Genomic DNA, 22035 nt, shown 5'->3' with positions numbered 1-22035 from the left:
GCAAATTCTGGAGTTCAGATCTTCAATATTGCCAAATGTTGTCAAGGCCAATTATGTTTGCAGCATCCAGTAACTCCAAGTGCTGTCAAGTGGTGTGAATTAAATTGGCTGACGGCTGGCATGTCTGAAGTTGGGGATCTTGGAAGAGGCTGAAATGATTCATCACTCGATATGTCTGTCTGAAGTTTGTTTTGAATGCTTCTGCCTTTTCTTTTGCAGTGATGTTCTGGAATCTTCCATCATAGAATATAGGGATATTCAAAGAAACGATTCTTCCAGTGAGTTGTTTTATAATCCACTACCATTCATGACTGAATGTGTCAGGACTGCAGAGCTTAACGTGATCTGTTAATTGTAGGATTGCTTAGCTTTGTATCACTGGTGCATTATTTATTTGGCATGCAAATAGTCCTGTTTGTAGCTTCACCAGCTTGACTCAATGTTGTTAGGTATGACTGGTAATGCTGTTGGCATGCGCTTCTGCACACTTTATTGGAATTCATTTGATCCCTTCCATTGTTGGTAATGGTAGAGTCTGGGCTTTCTTGGGTCATGAGGTTGCACATTATATTGGAGTACAAATCTGCTGCTGTATTTGGCCCAAAGCGCCTCATGAATGCTACATCCATCCAAAATCTGTCTCACGTAGCACAGTGATATTGACACACAACACGATGATGGATATTTTCATTGTGAAGGTGAGAATTCACCACAAGGACTATGTGGTGGACAGTCATACTGGTATAGTCATACAAAATCAACTTCATCCAGCATTTTGGTGAGAATGAGGCAATGTTTGTTTATCCCTATTGTTGGTTCCCTCACCATCTGCCGCAGACCCAGTCTAACAATTATATCCATAGGATTCGAGGAGCTCAATCAGTGGTGCTTTTGATGGTAACATTGCAAACACCTATCAGGATTGCATTCTGCCTCCTGATCACATAGATAAGGACACAATCCTAAATCAGAAGGTCCTGCAAAGTACAGTGTTCCTGTTCATTAACCTAGCAGTTCCAGCTCCAATTTTAACAACGATGAGGTGAAATCACTTTTTGCACAACATAAAGATTGCAAGAAATGGCATTTCATACATTGATACCTGAAATCAGTGTGTTATCTCATTGAATATTTTGGACAACTGGACTTTTTTTTTCCCTTTTGAGTTGAGAGGCTTGCAAAACCGCACCAATTAACACACCTGATTCCCGAGAACCTGTCTACTATTCCAGTCACACAAATCGGAAGTGTAATAGTATTGTCCCCATTTCCCTAGATGGATCAGATCCAACAACATTCAAGAAGCTTGACACTATCCAGGACAAAGCAGCCCACTTGATTCATAAGCATCTGCTCCCTCCACCCTTGATGTTCAGTAGTAGCAGTGTGTACTATCTACAAGGTACACTGCAAAAACTCTTCAAAGATCCTTTCACCCAGAGTGCAGCAAGATGAGGGAAAGGATGAAGGTTTTTTGAGGGTTGTCAAATTGGATGCCTTATAAAGCAGAGTGTATGATTCATTGTTTGTGGATGTTGATTGGATGGTTGATGAGTTCAAGTGGAAACTAATGGCACTGCTTGAAACGCAATGGAAATGGTCGTGACTCTTCAACCATTCTGAAGTAGGCACTCATGGCTAACGAAATTTTAAGCCCCTTAATAGAATTTGCACCATTGTATCTTTCCTGTTATAGATGTAGATGGAACTAGCATTCTTGAGAATACTTAAATTATGCAAGTACTTTTAGTTTAATAGACTGGGGGGGATAACATCTGATGCACTTTGGTCGATAGGTTCTACACAAATAGGGAGAATGAAAATCGAGAATTCAAGGAAAAAATGATTACCACTTACACGAGTAGAAGGGGTTGAAGTGGAAAGAAAATTGGTGGTCTTTTCTAGTTCAGTGCAAGATCAGGTAATGATACACATACGCACAGAGAATAGGAGGATTAGTAGAGCATTCGAGACTGCTTCACCATTCATTGGGCGATTAGCCATGATCAGAATGTTCATTAACCATGTTCCCATTTGTCCTTCCTGTGTTTTATTGATATATTTAGTTCTATTCAACGTCTTCCAGAAATTACTGAATGACTTGGCCTCGACTGCTTGCTGTGATTACAACATCTCTGGAGGAAGACAATTCTCCTCTTTGCTGTCTTCTGGCAATTTCCTGTATGGCATTGAAAAACTTCAAGAGAGCAATATACATTACGGCGTGGTCGTATTTGGTATTCTACCTGTCTTAGGGTGCAGAAGTCAATAAAATGCATTGTGTTCCTTGAGCCCACCAGTTTGGTGATTCCATGTCTAGGCATAGCTCATTATCACCATTAGTATATTGCAATGCATCCTAGAACCAGTGTCATTCGAAACTCTCAAGGCTAGGCAAGATTCTGCTTTTTTTTCATTCATTTCATTATCTTTTTTGCAAGCTTCAATTGTTGAACGTCATTTAAACAAGCATACCTTCAGGGGACATTGCAATATATCCATCATGGTGGCGTTACATTTGAATGGGGCCAATCCGTGCAGTTGAGTACCAGCGATGGATGCTTCAGCAGTACCTTCCTAAGAGGGATTACAACAACCTTGTGTCTAATGCAATTTTCCAGTGAAATGTGTTCCGGTCCAGGCCAGAGCCTCCCGGAGCCAGAGCTTAAGAAAGTAAGCTAGACCCTAACCTTTTCTTATTTTACAGGCAGATGAGAAGTGGGTGTTGTAGCTGTGATGCAACTATTCAAATCACTTGGCTTTAAGCAAAGCAGAATTTATTCAAACGTTAAAGTTGAAAGACAAATAAAAGAACTTGTAATTTAGGATAACAATTGGAAAATCTAACCAACCCCATACAGTAACTATTACTAATTAACTGTTCCAATACAGTAACATTGCACAAGCACACCCCTTGGCAAAAGGGCAAATTCAAACGCAGATTCTTACAGGCAGGAGAGAACAATTTCCAGAGTTGTATTTCAGAAGAAAATCTGAGTCAGTCTTTTCTGAAGTTTGCATCTCTGCTGGAGTGTCATGTCTTGTGACTGCTACAGCTAAAACCAAACTAGAAAAAAATAACTGAACTGGGAGGACTGGCTACTCCCCACTGTCTTTATGATGTTAGTTCAATAAAAAAAGCAAGGACAAAATAGCCTTTTTAAAGTGGCAGCGTTGTCACAAACAAACATTGAGGAGCCAATTCATAAAATGCATCTAAGGAAGAAAACAAATTATGCACTACAGAGGTTATCCTTGCCTGGATAAATAATGATATTGATGCCAGGCCTCAGTTTCGAACCATTCTTCTGTCATTATGCATCATACTTGTTTTGGTTATCCAGTTTTCATATGATTGCCCTCTGGACGTTTGCAACTAAAAGAAGCCAATAGACTGCCATATCAGTGAGAGAAGGTGTGACCTTTCCTTTACCTCTGCCATGTTGTTATCACTTGTTGTCTGGTGACAGAATTGTCTTTGCCTGTAATCAGGAGCACAGTTAGGATATTAGGTCCATCGCATGGACTCTGGCATGAGATCATGGCTGATATATTTGCCAGTCCACTTCCCTGCCTACTCCCTCTAACCTTTGATTCTCTTACTATTAAACACCCTATCACTTTATTAAATGAATTCAATGAATTTGCCTCCAGAGTCGTCGGGGCAATGAGATCCAGAGATTCACCATGCTTTGGCTGAGAAAATTTCTCCTCATGCCATTTCTAAGTGATTGTCCTTTCATTCTGAATCTGCACGCTCGTGTCATTTTTTTCCCCGATAAGCCAATTCCATCCAGGCTTCTTAGTATTCTGGCAGTTTTTAATGAGCTTCCCCCCATTCATCTAAATGCAGTCGAGTAAAACAAACAATATACCTGTAGAAATTCTACAGTACAGAAGGTGCCATTCGGCTCACGTTTTCCATGCTGACTCAAATACTACCAGATATCCATTCTAGTAACATCTCCCTCCACATGAGTTAGAGCCCAGCACATAAGTTGGTGATTCAGATACTTTTTAAAAAGAGTTTAGAGTCTCTGCCTCCACTAACGAGTCAGGCATTGAATTCCAGACACTCACCAACTACTGCATTAAAAAAAAACTGCATATCCACTTTAATCCTGCACCCACTTAGCTTGAATCTATCACTCCTGGTTTTTGAAGTCTCTGCTAAGGGAAACAGCTTCGTCCTTTCTCCTTTAACTCTACCCCTCACAATTCTACATACATCAATCATGTCATCCATCAGCCTTCTTTGTCTTAAGGAAAGTGACCCCCATCTCTCCATATAGCAACAATTCAGAAGCCCGAATAATCTTGTAGAAAATGTTCTGTGCACTCTCTTCAGAGCCATTGTGTCCTTCCTGTAATATAGCAAATCAGAATTGCACACAATACTTCAGTTGTGACCTCACCAGTATCTCATTAACCTTTATCATTATATCTCTACTTCTGCATTCTATAATTCTGTCAAAAGAGAAGAATATTCCAAATGGCTTATTTACAATATCTTCTACCTGTACTATTACCTTGGGGACCCAGAGCAGGACGTCTGACTTCTTCTCCACCTTAACATGTTCCCAATCATTGTGTATTCGCTTTTACTGTCTTCAATGCACTACTTCACACTTATCAGATTTTAATTCTATCTGCCACTTTGCTACCCACTCCACCAGCCTATTTATATATTTTGGATCTTACAGCTATCCTCTAAACTATTCATAATATGGCTTTTTTTGTGACTTCAAATTTTCAATTGCACTTCCCATACTGAAATCCATGTGGTTAAAGCATAAAATGAAGAGTAGGGGTCCCAATACTGTACCCTCAGAACACCACATGAAAAGCTTTCCATTCGCAAGAGCTACCATCAGCTATTACTCTTTGTTTTCCATTACTAAGAGAACTTTGGATACTATTTGACATATTTTCCTGCATCCCACGGATCTTTAGATGTTTGACCAGTTTGCCATGCAGGACACTGATAAATGCCTTACTGAACTCCATGGAAACAACATCCGCTGCACTACACTACACAATCCTTCTTGACACTCCCTCAGAAAATTTAAAAAAAATAATTGTAAGGCATCACCTTCCCTTCGCAAAGCCATGCTGAATGTTTCTAATTACCTTTGGATCATCCTAGGGATCTTCTCCAAATGGTTAGTCAACAGAGAGAAATACATGGTTTAGAAGACGCAGAAGAAAGGAAATTAAGAGTAATGTGCCTACACCGACATATGTATTCTGCTTTACACAAGAGCAGAAAGTTGTTGGAGGCACAAATATGGCTTTAAAAGCACAGGTGTTAACTGTCATGGGCATTAACAAAGGGGCCCCAGTGGAGGCACTAACAAACAGCTACCAAAGGGAACATCGACACCCCATAGCGTTTGCAGAACACCTTAGGCAAATAGTCAAGCCTTGGAGAGGAACAATCTGGAAGAAGGGGCTGAGAATGCTGCTATTGCATGGCACTGAGGAGTCAAGGAAGGCATTAGAACAGTTTTATCCCACCGATAAGTTATGGGAAAAGGCATCAGCAAAATTACCCAGGGCTTCTGGAGGAAAGATTATACCCCCCAAAGATCAGACAGCGATCTGGAGAAATTAAAGGGGGGAGGCTTGCTCAGAGGGCTCATCCTCCAGCCTACGTGATAGTAGGTAGAGGCAGAAGCAGAGGAAATGTCCAGGAAACAGGCAAAACTCAGTGGTTTGTGCAAGTGCTACAATTGTGGCAAAAATGTACATTTTGCAAGAGAATGCCCAAATCCGAGACATGAGAATGCAAGTTGAGCGGTTAGGTGACACAGCCTACCAACGGAGGGCCCGAACAGACCCCCCCCCACCACTCCCCAAATGTGATGTGACGGAAATATCACTATCTTTGGGGATTACCCTGAACTGTAAGGACAGTTGCAGGCCTCCATGTTCTGGGTATGTGATGTGCAGTGGGATAAAGAGGCAAGTCTCCGAGAGAATAGTAGGGTAGGAGGGTACCCTGTTACCTCCCTTTGGGACACTGGGGGATCCTGAACCACCATCAATGCAATCCATTTCAACGACAAGGATTAGAAAATTGAAAATAAAATAATTTCAATTGGATTCACGGGACATTCACAAGTGTGACAAATGAGCGTATGATTGGAGGCGGTGTGTTAGAACATGCCGTGGTCCTTATAAAATTATACAGAGAACAAGAATATAGGTTCATAGTGCCTTGACAGTAGAGTTGCAGGTAGATAGGATAGTGAAGATAGTGAAGTATTGAGTACAGGAGTTGAAAGGTCATGTTGCGGCTGTAAAGGACGTTGGTTAGAACACTTTTGGAATATTGTGTGCAATTTTGATCTTCCTATCGAATGATTTTGAGACACTTGAAAGGGTATAGGGTGTTGCCAGTGTTGGAAGGTTTGAGCAATAGTGAGAGGCTAAATAGGTTGGGGCTGTCATCACTGGAACATCTGAGGCTAAGGGATGACCTTATAAGGGTTTATAAGATGATGAGGGGCATGGATAGGACAAATAGACAATGTATTTTGCCGGGCTGGGGGGGGGGGGGGGGTTCAAAACTAGAGGACATGGGTTTAGATGGACATAAGGGGCAACCTTTTCACGCAGAGTGTGGTGCTTGTGTGGAATCAGCTACCAGAGAGAGTGGTGGAGGCAGGTACAATTGTAGCTTTTCAAAGACATTTAGATGGGTGTATGAATAGGAAGGGTTTAGAAGGATATGGGCCAAGTGCTGGAAAATGGGAGTAGTTTAGGTTCGGATATCTGGTCGGTATGGACGTTTTTCTTTCTCCATGCTATACATCTCTATGACTTCATGACTCTATGTCCGAGGGAGTGACTATATGACAAAAGTGGGACTCTATTTGAAACCGTTAATCGCATGATTTGGTAAATGGCTGTTTGCATGAGTCGGGAAAACTGCATACTCGTCCTTTTGGGAGGGTATCAGGATGGGGTAGAGCATAGAACATTATAGGCCCTTCAACCCCCCTTCGTTGTGCTGACCTGTGAAAGAAATGGTAAAGCTCATCGAAACTATGCTATTCCATTATCATCCATATGCTTATCCAATCTTGCTGCTTGTCTTTATCTCACTGAATGAAGCTGTGAAGACATACTCAGTGATAAGTTTGTTTCCCCTCCTGAAATGTGTCTCACAACTTGTTTATTTTTAGGGAGGGGGACTTTTTTAATAACTTTTAATCATCTTCCCCAATCAGCAGCATTTCGGCATAAAGTATATGTTTGAGTGGAACTTTCTGAATCATCAGAGCTGGAAATAGATGCAAGTCGAACAGATTCATTCAGGTTTAATTGTGGGCAAAACTGTTGAGCAGAAATCAAAGTGCCACGCAACTGTCAGATGTTTTATTCAGTTAATATTTAATAGAAGTCAGTGATTGAATACATGGTCACTTTATATTCACTTCACTATGTAGCTGCACACTGTTATAACGATTAAAACATGGTTGGAACTCAAACGTGACTACAACTAAACCATAGAAAGAGGCCACGTCGAAATATCTCGTTATTGTATACATCACACTTCACTGGTGTATTGAGGAACCTCATCGATAAATCAGTCAAACAATGCAATCACAAAATGCTTCATCAAATTAAGAAACCTCTCCTCCCGTCAGTGCCATCTGGCTTGTTCCAAAACCTGAGGTGATGAGGTTCTGTATGGTCTGGGAGATGATGGTTTGGTGATGGGGGGTGGGGTCATGGTCGAGGGGGCAGTAGGAAGAGGTGTCCTCGAGTTGGCGTTTGGCTTCAGCGGTGTAGAGGTCAGTGCGCCAGACTACCACTGCCCCCTTTATCCGTTGGCTTGATGGTGAGGTTGGGATTGGAGTAGAGGGATTGGAGGGCTGTGCGTTGTGAGGGTGAGAGGTTGGAGTGGGGGAGAGGGGTCGACAGGTTGAGGCGGTTAATGTCCCGGCGGCAGGTGGAAATGAAGAGGTCGAGGGCAGGTAATAGGCCAGCGCGGGGTGTCCAGGTGGATGCAGTGTGTTGGAGGTGGGCGAAGGGGTCCTCGGAAGGTGGGCGGGAGTCCTGATTGTGAAAGTAAGCTCGGAGGCGGAGGCGGCGGAAGAAGTGTTCGACTTCACGGCGTGTATTAATTTCATTGATGCGTGGACGGAGGGGGATGAAGGGGAGTCCTTTGCTGAGGACTGATCGTTCGTCCTCAGTGAGGGGGAGGTCTGGAGGGATGGTGAAAACTCGGCAGGGCTGGGAGCTGGGATCTGGTGTGGGTGGAGCTGGGAGTCGAGGCAGAATCTGAAACTGGAGTGTTCCAAAACCTGCCAATTCATCTGAATTCAGTTCTCTCTTTAACACTGACAATGGGCCAAGGACAGGGAGTGTACTTGAGAATAAGAATGACAACTTTTAATTAAGACTTTCCTTGACTAAAGCCAGTGTTGTTTAGTGATCACAGGGGTGACAGTGGATCTGGACTTGTGAGTGAAGACATGGGCAACAGATTTTGGATAACATCAAATTTATAGATACGATCAGCACTCCCCTGTTTCTGAGATCAGCTTTAATGCCTAATCTGGTTTCCTTTCATTGAACATGCTCTCGGTTTGATCGAAGCAGCCATTGTACAACTCGAGCACCCACTGCTGAGATCACTTTGGCCTGGTGTTGACATCACCAGCCCTTTCGAAAGGCTGATCTCCAGGCCGCCATTCCTGCCTCGCTGAATTCTTCTCATTTCGGTGAGAATGAAACAAAATAGTGTTGACACTGGAAATCCGAAAGAAAAATAGAATTTGCTGGAGAAACATGACGGATATAGCATCATCTGTGAAGCTAAGAAAGAGTTAACGTTTCGAGTCCAGTGTCCTTTCTTCAGTAATGTGATGCTTTTATTTTCGTTGCACCATCCTCCGCTGTTTTTCACGAGCTTTCTCCTTCGTACTATCGCAAACTTTACCAAGTGGCCCTAAAATGTATTCCTCCTTTCCTTTGTCTGCCCATGAAAGTTAAACTCCACCGACAACAAAGTTTTCAAACAGTAAAACCTCATGAAGCACACTGTCTGTAGTTTTGGTAACTGTGGGATTTGCAACCGCTCAAACGACCAACAATGTCAGAGATAGTAAAGAATCTGTTTTGTGATTTGGACTGGGGAAAATCATTGACAAGGACATCCGGGGGAGAAAAAAAATTCACTGAATAGGTGAAAAAAAAATCTGCAGTTGCTGGATATCTGAAACCGAAACAAAATGACTGGAGGAACTCATCAGCTCTGGCAGCATTGATGAAGAGAAGAAGTTGTAACATTTTAGGTCGCTTCTTCAGAACTGTTTTCAGAAGGAAAATGTTTCACATCTGCTGAAAATCGAGTGCTAGGAGGAAGGGAATAAATAATATGTGGAGATGGAGCCCAGAGAGACAGAACTGCCCTTCAGCAGACAAAGGAATGGGTCATGGTCACAACATAAGTGTCTTGGAAAATGTTTGCTCAGTCTGTGTTTCATTTCTAAAATAGAAAGGAGTGGATTTTTCAGATGGGCAGAGCAGTCGCAGATGGCAATGAGCCATGACAAGTGTGAGTTGATGCATTTTGGAAGAAGAAACAAGATGATGGATTATTTTTCAATGGCGGGATGCTGGTAGCTTACAGGAACAGATGTATCTTGAGGTAATTATTCACAGATCCCTGAAGTCAGCAAAGCAGGCGAATAGGACAATTAAGAAGGCATATGGGGAACTTGGTTTCATCAGTCATGGCATAGAATATAAAAACAAGGAGGTAATGTTGGACAAACCTGGCTTTCATCAGGCGATAACGGGAGTACTGTGTGCAGTTCTGGTCACCTCACTACAGGAAGGATGTGATAATACTGAAGGGGGCACAGATGAGATCCACGGCGATGTTGCCCTGTATTGAGAAATTGAGCTGTAACGCAGGACTAGATAGGCTTACATTGTTTTCTTTAGAGCAGAGAAGACTGCAAGGAGACATGATTGAGAGGTATAAGATGATTAAAGGTATGTTCAAAATCCTCTTTGTTGAAAGATCATTCACGAGACGGCATAGCTTTAAGATAAGAAACAGACGATTCAGAGGAGATTTGGGAAATAAGTTTTTTTTTAACACAGCTGGTGCTGGGAATTTGGAATGGTCTGCCTGGGAAGGTAGTGGAGGCTAGAAACCCTATAACCTTTAAAAAAAAGAATGAGCACTTCAAATATCATAACATTGAAGGACATGGGACTGGTGCAGGAAATTGGCATGAACGCACTTTTGTTGGTATTTATGTCAATACAGACTCAATGGGCCGAAAAACTCTTTCTGCAGTTTATGCATCTCCAAATCTATGAAGACATGTTTGAGTGATGGATGCAATGGAGCCGTTTGAGTGAAGTGCAGCTACGTCAAGGCTTCACCTGGAGCATTCTTCTGGGCGTTGGAAATGAGTAGGGAGGAAATCATTATACAGGTATTACAATGTCTCAGATTGAATGGCAAAGTACCACGGAAGTGTGAGGGAGCGTTGGGAGTGGAGGAAGACAGAGCGAAGCTGTCCTGGAGGTAACAGTACCTGTAGGAAGCTCACAAGTGAGGTGAGGGTAGAAGTGGGTGAGTAGAAGAGCATAAATGGTGACAAATGATCCTTTGGGCGTGTCTGATGCTGGGCCTGCATGTTAGGACAATGGAGGCACTATTAGCTTTGTCAGAGAGAAGAGCAGGGATGAGGGAAGAATTGCCGGATGTGGAGTGAACATGGCTGGCTCTGTCTACCAATTGGTGGCAAATACTTGCTTGGGGAAATGAAGAGACTATGCATTTCAGACTATGATTGGTCCTGTGTCTCTCGCAGAAATGTGTTGTCACCCTGTGGAGAGGTGTCTGTTCCAGGACAGCAGAATAATTCGCGCCAGTGTTATTTTTTAATGAGGCTAAAGAAGCATGGTGGAGTCAGGCTCGGAGAGAACTGAAGGATGTTAGGTTTTGCTTTCAGTTCGATTTTTGAGTAAGCTAACTCCTGGAGTAAATAGGCAGAACTCTCTCTTGCTGCTGCTAGTGAAAACTTAGAACGTCTTTCCTCTCAGAAATAAAGAGGTGGACTTTCTTTTCCTAGTAGTTTTTTTTTTTCAATTGCTTTGGAGAAAGTCAGCAGCTGGGAATAAAAAATGTTTGGCTAAGTTGCCTTGCCAAGTGTGCCTTTGGAGGACGGTGCTTATATTACAACACTTGTTTATTAGTGGTTAAATCATATAATATCTTGTTAACTATTTTAATAAAGCTAAAGTTATGCCCATTCTGCTTTCCAGTTGTATTTTAACTGTGATGTTGGAATAAAGTGTGTTTTGCTTAAAGCATTCTGGATTTATTCAATCCGTTTACATTTCGAACATGTTGCCTTAACCACTATCCTTTTCAATAAATAAAGAAGTTTGAGTCTAGGCTACCTTCTTAATGTATTTTGTTCACTTTGGCGGGTGCAGCGTGTCTGGTCTGGTACATAACAAGGAAGAAGTTTGAAATATTGAAGGCCTCCTTGTAGAAGATAGCATCGTTTAACTGGTGAAACGGCGACAGAGAAACTGGAAGAATGCAATGGGGGCAGGGTGTAAGGTGTACAGTTAAGGTGACTGTGCAATCTGTAGGAGAGTCGTGTATATCAGTGACCAGCCTATACCCAGTAATGAAAATGGAGATGTTGAGGATGTGGTGGAAGAAATCAGGGATAAACGAGGTGAAGGTGAGAGCAGATGAAAACTGCAAACAAAATTCATCATTATTTTTGCAGTAGAGGGAAATAGCACCAATGATGTCATCGGTGTACCTGTGAAAGAGTTGTGGGAGGGACCTGAATAGGAATGGAGCAGAGTATGTTCCCAACAAACAGACAGTCATAATTTGGGGCCGTGCGGTTTCCCATGGTCATAGCTTTGATCCGAAAAATGTGAGAGGAGTTAATGGCAAAGGTGTTCAAAGTGTAGTGGAGTTTGGCCAGGCAGAGGAAGTTAGTAATGGATGGGGATGGTTCAGGATCTATCTCAGCCTGTCTTCTTTCACATCCTGTCATTGGATCTTTGTAGATCTTTCACCTCAATCCTGCTCATTTTCGTTTCTTTTCCATTTGGCGAAGAAAGAAGGAGATTCACCCGACCTGTACGAGGCCTTGATTTCCTCATCTCATTGGTAGTTGTTACTCTTCTGCTACTAATAATGGACTTTTATGAAGTGAAACTGCAGCTTAACTGCCAATCTCTACTTCGAACTGACAAAGCATGGTTTTAATGTATCCAGGCCATGTCCAAAATATGTATATGGATTATAAAATTAAACAGACAACTTGGATTTCTCATTATCACTGACATGTTTATTCCTAAGTGTTTACAGAATATATCCGAGGTCACTTTGTCACACGGCTCACTTTCATCAATAAACTCCGTATTTCTTATTTAATGTTCACTCGGCTCTGTTTCAGTGAGTGTACATGATATTGTCCGACACACTGTATCAATGTAAATGGTGTTCTTCAAGCACTTAATCTATTACAGGCAATCTGACCTCTTGTTAACGGAATAGTGTAAAATTGACCTTCCATTATAAAAGTCGCTAGGATTTAATATTTTACCACGATGTAGATAATAATTTCCAGTTTTCCATCCTTAACATATGAAATGCAAATTTTCCACGTTCTCCAGAAAACACTAAATCATTACCTAATGGTTAAGGATTCTATTAACTCAGAATGTGTGGAATTTGATCACACATTTGTTTTTGATTTCCTGAGTGATAATTGTACCTAAGATCCTTAATGTTATTATCCACTGTTTTTCTGTCTGAGAGGTCATTATGAAATTGTCAATTGCGTCAATTATTAATAATAGTACACAGAAATATTAAAGCTGTTCAATCACGATTATGAAAATGTTCTTATACATCAGAAAAGATATCAGTTAGTGATTGAATAATGCATTATTCTCTGTGTGACCAGCAGGACACAGCACGATGGTTAGCCATATGGCCTCACCGCATCAGGTACTCAGTTTTAGTTCCATCCGCGGGCGACTACCTGTATGGGGTTTGCACATTCTACCTGGGTTTCCTTCAGGTTTCCGCCCCCAGTCGACAATGTGCATGTTAGGTGAATTGATAATATTAAATTGCCCATACTGTCCATGAATGTTGCAGGGTAGATGGATTTTCCATGGGAAATGCAAGGCGACAGAGAAAGGGTCTGGGTAGAGGGGTGAGTGGGAAGCTCTTCTGAAGATTGTGGACCGAATGGCATGTTTCAACTCTGCAGGGATTCTATGATTCTCTGTCCCTGGAGTACTTTCATGAAAGACGCTAGGCATGTTAACTTCTCTGTAAAATAGGAAACCCTTTGAATTTAAGTCTGTCATTTATATGATAAAATGAAAAAATAAATACGAACCGTGATTAACTGCGTGTGGAATAGTATCGGTTAGATGGGCTTCTGATTGGTTTCATAGATCGGCACAACATTGAGGGCTGAAGGGCCTGGACTGCACTGTAATGTTCTACTTTCTACGTTCATTGGTTTCAGGCATATTTTAAGTTCCATCCATCCTGAATGGTGCGTTTCGAATGTTTATTTCTCAAGCAACACACATTACATAGCGTCTAGTTAAGACTGACTTGTTATCTTTATTTCAGATTATGTAAATAAAAATTGTTGATGCATACACAAACGTAGAATAGAGACACCTCTTCGATTGTCACGGGATAAAACAGCTTGATGGTCTTTGGAATAATGATCTTCGAAGCATTCTCGTCTGTAGAAGAGACAATCCCCCAAAGGTTTGCAAAGCTCATGAAAATATCTTCACATTCGGATGTTAATTGTCACCAAATCTCATGCTATTGATTTTGGGATTGTAATTTGTTAGGCAATGTAACGGCCACGTCATTTTCACGGAACATCTCCTGCTAGGCAGTTGCAACGTTTCTTTCTGTGGTGCAGTCAGAGCAAATGACACTAAACATTCTTTTTGTTTTGTTTATGGTACAGGAATATTTCATAAAACGTGTTGCACGATCGCAGTACCTATTTGCATAGTCAATCAATGCATAAATATCAATTGAACACAAACTAGCGAGAAAAGACAAATCTTTTGTTTTCAATATCTAATGTCGACTAGGGATACTCAATGAGATATTGGTGAATGTTTTTTTCATTCCTTATTTGAGCAAGTTACCCATTTGAGTCAGTGGACTTCGGAACATGTTAATTAATTGATCCCTGAATTTACTCTGAGTCACGGCATAAATAAAAGTGTTTATACAACAGCTCAAAAGCTGAAGCATATTTGCACATTCACGAAAAATGAATTTGGGGTCGGTGAAACCATTGACTTGTTTGTCAGTTGTAAATTGTTCATACATAAAGTGTACAATGTATGTCAGCCACAACAGGATGAAACTGCCAGAGATGGCAAAAAGTAAAACGATGGACTTTCTCCTGCTCTCCATCTCGGGATCACTTTTGTTGCATTCTTTTTTGTGGATCATGAGTCTTTTTCGGGCTCTACTGGCTGCAAGAATATGCCTGACAGTGAAAGCATTGAACAGAAGTATCAGAAGAAATGGGAGACATGGAGTTAAAATACGGTCAGACCAATCAAATACTCTCCATTCAACTGAAGTATAGCGTATACCTTTTAATCGGCAATACCATGGGGTGCTACCAATTGTGTAGATAGGTTCATGAATAAAATACCAGGGGACATTTTTTAAACAACTCAGGACACAGACTATTACTATTACCAAAGTTGCTGTTTTTTCGGTGAAATATTTTATCATTACCTTATGATAACATATGGCTACAAATCGGTCAAAGCTGAAAGTGACTGTTAGCCACACAGAACTGTCTCTGGAGACATAAATCAATGTAGTGCTCACACTACACACGGGAGTAATGGACAGAAAACTCCCTGGAAAATAAATACCAGGAATGCGGTTTAATATCACAGCAGTGATAATGACCAGAAGATCTGTAATTGCCATAGATACCAGATACCGCGTAATACGTTTTGAAAGACCACACATTCCTCTGTAGAGGATCACAACTGCTACAACATTAACTGTGAAAGTAAAGAGACAAACAGTTGAGAATAGATTTCACGATGAAGTATTATATGCGATCTGTATTACATAAAGTTTCTACAAATCATACAGAGCCTCATTCACTGGGCTAAAAAAAAAACAAATTCTTACACTGATGTTTGATAGCTTTCAGTTGCAGCATTAGGAAATATAGAAATAACTAAGGTGAAACTTAACGGACTGAATACAACAGAGAAATGAAAATCATATTTAAACTCATGTAGACAAGAAAATGCATGATAATATGAAAACTTCAAACGATTTAGAAACCATTAATAAATTCATCATGGATTCAATAAATCACTGATTATTCCCCACACAGTGTAAGATATGTCCCAAAACATGAATTTCAATATATCAGAAAAAAAAGCACTGACAGATGTAGGCATAAATCTGAATGATACAGTTTCTAAAGACATTTGTTAGCAAATGAATTTAGAATCTTCATAATAAGCAGATTGATTAGCATACAAGCTAACACATTCTCTATCCAGCATTAATATAATGTACGCACAATATTAGAAATGGAAATGTGTTGCTGGAAAAGCGCAGCAGGTCAGGCAGCATCTAGGGAACAGGAGAATCGACGTTTCAGGCATTAGCCCTTCTGCAGGAAACCAGATACCGCGTGATACGTTTTGAAAGTTTCCTGAAGAAGGGCTAATGCCCGAAACGTCGATTCTCCTGTTCCCTAGATGCTGCCTGACCTGCTGCGCTTTTCCAGCAACACATTTCCATCTCTGATCTCCAGCATCTGCAGACCTCACTTTCTCCACAATATTAGAAATGGCTACCCTCTGCAAGGGTAACTAATCAATAAGTTACTTTAGCCTGTTCTACACCTTCAAACAAAGTCAACAAAAAGAGGAAATGCAGTAGTTGAATACGAAATATAAACTGCAAGGCCCTTCTCTAACCATAGAGAATCCTAACTTCAAACTATGCCGGTGTATGGTTATGGTTCGAGAAGGCTGTCCTGAACATTACTTTGAATGTATCAAAACAAAGTGGAATCCAATGCTTCAAGGTAGCCGCTCACTAAGGTTTCCTCCAAAGCAATTAAGAAAGAGTAGTAGATGGTACTCTAGCCAACAACAAAGAAAGTCTACAGGCCAGGAACAGGCCCTTCGGCCCTCCAAGCCTGAGCCGATCCGAATGAACTGTCTAAACTTGTCGGTCAATTCATAAGCATTTGTATCCCTCTGCTCCCCACCTACTCATGCATCTGTCCACACACATCTTAAATGAATCTACCGTGCCTGCTTCTACCACCTCTGCTGGCAAGTATTCCAAACGCCCACCACCCTCTGTGGGAAGTACTTACCGCGTGTATCCCCCTTAAACTTTGCACCTCTCAGCTTGAAATCATGACCTCTCGTTATTGAATCCTTCACCCTGGGAAAAAGCTCGTTTCTATTCACCCTGTCTATACCCTTCATGATTTTGTAAACCTCAATCAGGTCCCCCCTCAATCTCCTTTTTTTCTAGTGAAAATTAACCTAACCTACACAATCTCTCCTCATAGCTAGCACCTTCCATAGCAGGCAACATCCTCGTAAACCCTTTCGTTCATGATTTATTTTCAATATACAACTTAAAAATAATGCAGGATGACATCCCAAAGTTAATAGAAATCAACATGTTATGCTACCGAATTCTGTCAACTATTTGAAACATCTTGATTATTTATCTTTTCAAACTATGGCGTTCAGAACCTGCAGAAATCTCACAGATGGGGACAAACCAACAAATCATGCAAGCCTCACATTACATCAAAATTTTGTTGTATAAGCTATGGTACTTTACCTGGGATCGCAATAGCTGCAAGTGCTGTGTAAAAAATAGCATATGTGAGACCTCTTGGCTGAGCATGCATTGTTGTGTCACAGATGGTGATGTCTCTTAGTCATTCTGCATGCAATCTGTTTTATTTGATTCAAAAATCCATAATTGTTTTTGATGTTAACCCACTAGGGTCACAATTAGATGGCTTCACAATTAGTTAAAGACATTGAACAAATCGATTCAATTATATTATCATTACTGTGAAGTGAAGTTACTGGACAAACAACTTAACAGTCTATTTTCACATGAAGTTGCTATTGATCAAAATTATTTTCTAAGTAGCCCATTGATTTGGCCATTCAAATCTTCACCAAGCCTGATGCACTCTGTTGTAAGAACTGTAAGGAGGGTCTGTACAGTGGAAGTTCTTCGCCTAATTATTTTTTAATGCTAATTGCATTTCGAAAATCGAATCTGCATATGCCATATTGGTTGATGAATTTCATCTTGAATGTTCAGTCAACTTCGTTTTTTTCCAACCAGAAATGTTTCTGTAAACGAAATATTGCAACGATTTCTCCATATTGAACATTACAAATTGCATCTATTGAATTTATTATTCAATGAATCACCTGAAATATGGTATAGGTGCATTGAACACAATAACGTCCAATTGACTATGCACATCTAAAAAGCAATATCCTGAAGTTTATTGATAAACGTTACGGAAAAGAAATGTCGTTAATCTCAATAAAATAAAAGGAAACTGAGCTTGGGTAGGTCAGCTTGCTGGACACCCTAATTGCTGAACGTCACCCCAACAGCATAGGTTCAATTATTGCACCAACTGTGGTTACCACAAATGACATTCCATCTTAGCTCTCACTTAGCTTGAACTGTAGCGACTTTCAGTTTAAGCCACTATTTGTAGATTCCTGTGAATACGAAAGCAGCCCTACGTTTTGCTAGGGCAAAAGTGAATTTAGCATTTTTAATGTCTTTGCTTGATTCACTGGCACTATCACTGAGACTATATGTCAGCGATATGCATGCCTGGCGCTGTAGTAGAAATGTGCATGCTGGAAACATTCAACACGTCCAGCAACAACCATGAAAGAAAGGAAAATGCCACTTCAAGTCGAAAGTCTTTTAAGAGCAGAGGACATTCAATACGCTGTATTTCTTAGTTGAGCAGATATGTTGCCCAGATAGATGGGGAGATCAGTCCATAGACAGTTCGGTGAACATATACATAGCTGGATAGATGTATGAATGGATGGATTTGAAATAGAGGACTGTGTTCACGCTCATGCTCTGCAACACTCTTATCACAATTGTGAGGACACTTTTGAACAGCCATCAACCATTGTGTTAATTCAACATCAAAATAGACATCGAAGACTAAATAATGAACATATAACAACAGCTCCTCGCTTCCCTTACGACATTGGTAGTAAAAATTTAAGAATCACTGACATCAACATGGTGAAGACCTGCATCATCTAAAGACACTGTATCGAAAATAGATTTGATTGTTTTCCTATAATTAAAGTATGCTGATGTCTGTGAATTTGCCTTGCAGAATGTTGCCACATAACTATCACGCATACACACTCTTACCAGATGGCATCCCGTATTAAACATGAGCAAAATGAGACTACGACTTTCGCCTCTGGAACATTCAATTTTGAGAAAAAATGTATGAAGATTATATTTAAGGTGATACAAGAGGCCGATAAATTCACATATTAAATATCTCATGGTGGCCACAACGAACCCTGGACGATATACTCCTAAAAATCAGGAACAATCACACATGACTAGGACTAGCCCATTTTGCACAAATGCTAACATTAAGATAGCGCTAATTAGCCGTGTCCGTTTTCAACTAGTAGCATCATAAAAACTGGATCAGCTGCAGAAGGTAATGAAATAGAAGACTTGTTCTTTAATAATTATTGAACTAGAATAACGTGAAGATATCTCCTGTTTCTGAGAGTAATTTCATGTTAGATCTTTAATTCAGTCAACGGTCTAAAACTGTATGTAATTCTCTCTCTGTGGTCTACGGAATATTTCCAGAATGCCTATACTGTTTTGTTTCAGATTTCCATAATTCACAGAAGCTTTCACGTTTTCCATTGTTCACTCATCTCTGACAAAATCAGTTTTTTGTTGCATACCCCAATGATGCTGTGATCAACTACTATCCTTGCCCGGCAAATTCGAGCTTGAAGAAATCTTAAAGCAACTGGTTGATTCGGTAGCCATTCTTCATGAGAGTGTAGAGGTAACCATCATCCTGGATATAGGTAGGCGAGACTAGGGAGCAATTGCAAACAACCTGCTTTGGAGGAAAATACTAAACTCAAGAGATGTTTCTGTTTTATATTCCAGCCGATGATTGTTATTCCTTATGCTAACATTGTTTTTAACATTAGATCCTTCACTTATTTGGTGTGTTTTTCTGCAGCTACCCTCGTAGAATTTGACCTCTTCTCTCTCGAACATTACAACAGGCGTTTGGATTGCTCCTGGTATAATCATTATATTATGAGATAGAGCATAAAACATAGAACATTACAGTGCAGTACAGGCCTTTTGTCCCTCGATGTTGGCCTGACCTGTGGAGCCATACCGTAGACTATCTATCCTACACTATTTCAGTTTCATCCATATGTTTATCTAATTGCCTTTCAAATATATTTAAAATTGGTAAGTCTACTACTGTTGCAGGCAATTCATTCCAGGCCCATATTACTCACTGAGTAAAGAAACGACCTCTGATATCTGCTCTACATCTGTCACCCCACAATTTAAAGCTATGTCCCCTCGTTCTGGCCATCACCATCTGAGGAAAAAGGTTTTCACTGCCCACCCTATCTATCCCTCTGATTATCTTATATATCTCAATTAAGTCACCTCTCAACCTTCTTCTCTCTAATGAAAACAGCCTCAAGTCCCTCAGCCTTTCTGTGGCCGCAGCAGAGGTTTGTACAGCTGCACTATGACCTCGTGGCTCCGCAACTCAATCACTCTACCAATGAAACCTAACAAACTGTATACCTTCTTAATAACCCTATCAAACGGGCTGGCAACTTTCATGAATCAATGTACATGGACACCGAATTTTCCCTGCTCAATTACACTTCCAGGAATTTTACCATTAGCCGAGTACACTTTATCCGTGTTGCTCCTTCCAAATTAGCTAGTTGAAAGCAAACACAGGATCGCAGTTATTGGGAAATGTTGTCCCTTGAGTTCAGTCAATAGTGATATAGCGCAAGGATCTATTCTGAGGTCACTGCTGTTTGTCATTTTCATAAATGACCTGGATGAGGTCGTAGAAGGATGGGTAAGTACATTTGCAAATGGCACTAAGTTCGCTGGAATTGTGGACAGTGGCGAAGGATGTTGCAGGTTGCAGAGGGGCATAGATAAGCTGCAGAGCCAGTCTGAGACATGGCAAATGAAGTTTAATTCGGAAAGGTGAAAGGTGTGGGGTGATTCACATTGGAAATGATAACAGGAATACAGCGTACTGGGCTAATGGTAAGATTTACATAGATCCCTGAAAGTTACCACCCAGATTGGTAGGGCTGTTTGGAAGGCGTACATTGTGTTACATTTGATTGGTGTCGGTAGTAATACTTGGAGCCAAAAGGTCGTGTTGCCGCTGTACAAAACTCTAGTGTGGCAGCACTTCGAGTACAGCGTACTGGGCTAATGGTGAGATTTACATAGATCCCTGAAAGTTACCACCCAGATTGGTAGGGCTATTTGGAAGGCGTACATTGTGTTACATTTGATTGGTGTCGGTAGTAATACTTGGAGCCAAAAGGTCGTGTTGCCGCTGTACAAAACTCTAGTGTGGCAGCACTTCGAGTATTGCTTAAAGTTCTGGTTACAACATTATCAGAAGGTTGTAGAAGCACTTGAAAGGGTGCAGAGGAGATTTTCCAGAATGTTTCTTGGTATGGAGGAAATTTCCTTTAGCAAAGTCTGAGGGACTAGAAACTGTTGTCGCTACGGTGAAGAATGTCAAGTGGTGACTTACTAGAGACATATGAGATGACCAGACGATGAGATAGCGTGAGCAATGAGAACCTCCTTCATCAGATGGTGATGGATAGCATGTGGGGACAGCGTTGAATTGATGGGTGATAGATGTAGGACAGATGTCAGAGGTAGTTTCTTTACTCTGAGAGTAAAAAGGGCGTCAAACGCCCTGCCTGCAACTAGAAGAGACTCGCCAACTTTAAGGGTATTTAAATGGTCATGGTCTAAACATATGTATGATAATGGTATAGTTTAGGTAAGATGGGCTTCAGTTTGGAGCAAGTCGGAGCAACATCGAGGGCCGAAGGGTCTGTATTGTGCGGTGATGTTCTATGTCCTTTGTTCTATGAAATAAACAGAAGCAAATAAATGACAGCTCATTCTGTCTTTTTGGAGGCAATGTTGGTGAAATCGCATTAATGATTGTGAGCACAGCTTCTGAGAATTACCTTCATCTTTAGTGTCAATCTGGCAAACAAGATGCGAATGTTCAATTCACAGAAGCGCCTGTCACCAATTCAACAATGCACTGGACTGTAAACATCGATAATTGTATCTGCCATACAATGGGTATTTGGTAAAATTGTTGTGTCTGTTTTGTGAGAGAAGCCATAAATTGTGTAGCCTCATGCAACGTGCACAAAATATTTCAGCATAAGGGTCTTAGGATATTGATTGTCACACGGAACAGATGGACGACTGGACGATGAATGGCCATAGACGAACCTTTGCAGTAAACGAGTTGGCGGATAGGAACTGGAGTGATGCAGGAAGCGCTGGAGATTGAACATATGAATGCAATATTCTGAGCGTTGAGAAAAAATATGAATCTTTCATAAAACTGTCACCACTGTATTGCTCATATTTTTGAAAGGAATATACTGAATTCAATAACTTCAAGCATTGGATTCCAGAGGAAATTAGTCAATATTTCAAAATTCCGTATCAATTATTCATTTGTTGGAATGTTATGCAAGCGCAAATGCCAATATCACAATGCATGTTAGTTTCCTTGTTAAAAATACATGGTAATACACCAAGAGATTTCCTACCTTGATGAAATACAACTGAACTGGTGG

General features: G+C 40.8%; 1 protein-coding gene across 17 annotated transcripts in view; it reads left to right on the top strand.

Annotated features, from left to right (window-relative positions):
- LOC122543510 (gastrula zinc finger protein XlCGF26.1-like) overlaps positions 1-2291 on the top strand; it is a 37065-nt gene extending 34774 nt beyond the window's left edge. For 7 of the 17 annotated variants that reach the window (XR_006310062.1, XR_006310064.1, XR_006310061.1 and 4 more), the window contains 2 exons: positions 220-278; positions 2067-2291. Coding sequence is in view for 2 of the 17 variants with exons in the window: in XM_043682266.1 (XP_043538201.1) it covers positions 2087-2272 (186 nt within the window). In the remaining 15 variants the exon portion in view is untranslated. The other 10 variants (XR_006310071.1, XR_006310068.1, XR_006310074.1 and 7 more) reach the window with 4 other exon arrangements.
- Positions 2292-22035: the final 19744 nt, after the last annotated feature.

This window comes from Chiloscyllium plagiosum, chromosome 44 (assembly GCF_004010195.1).
Source record: "Chiloscyllium plagiosum isolate BGI_BamShark_2017 chromosome 44, ASM401019v2, whole genome shotgun sequence".
NCBI lineage: Eukaryota > Metazoa > Chordata > Chondrichthyes > Orectolobiformes > Hemiscylliidae > Chiloscyllium > Chiloscyllium plagiosum.
This window is presented reverse-complemented; position numbering and strand designations above follow the sequence as displayed.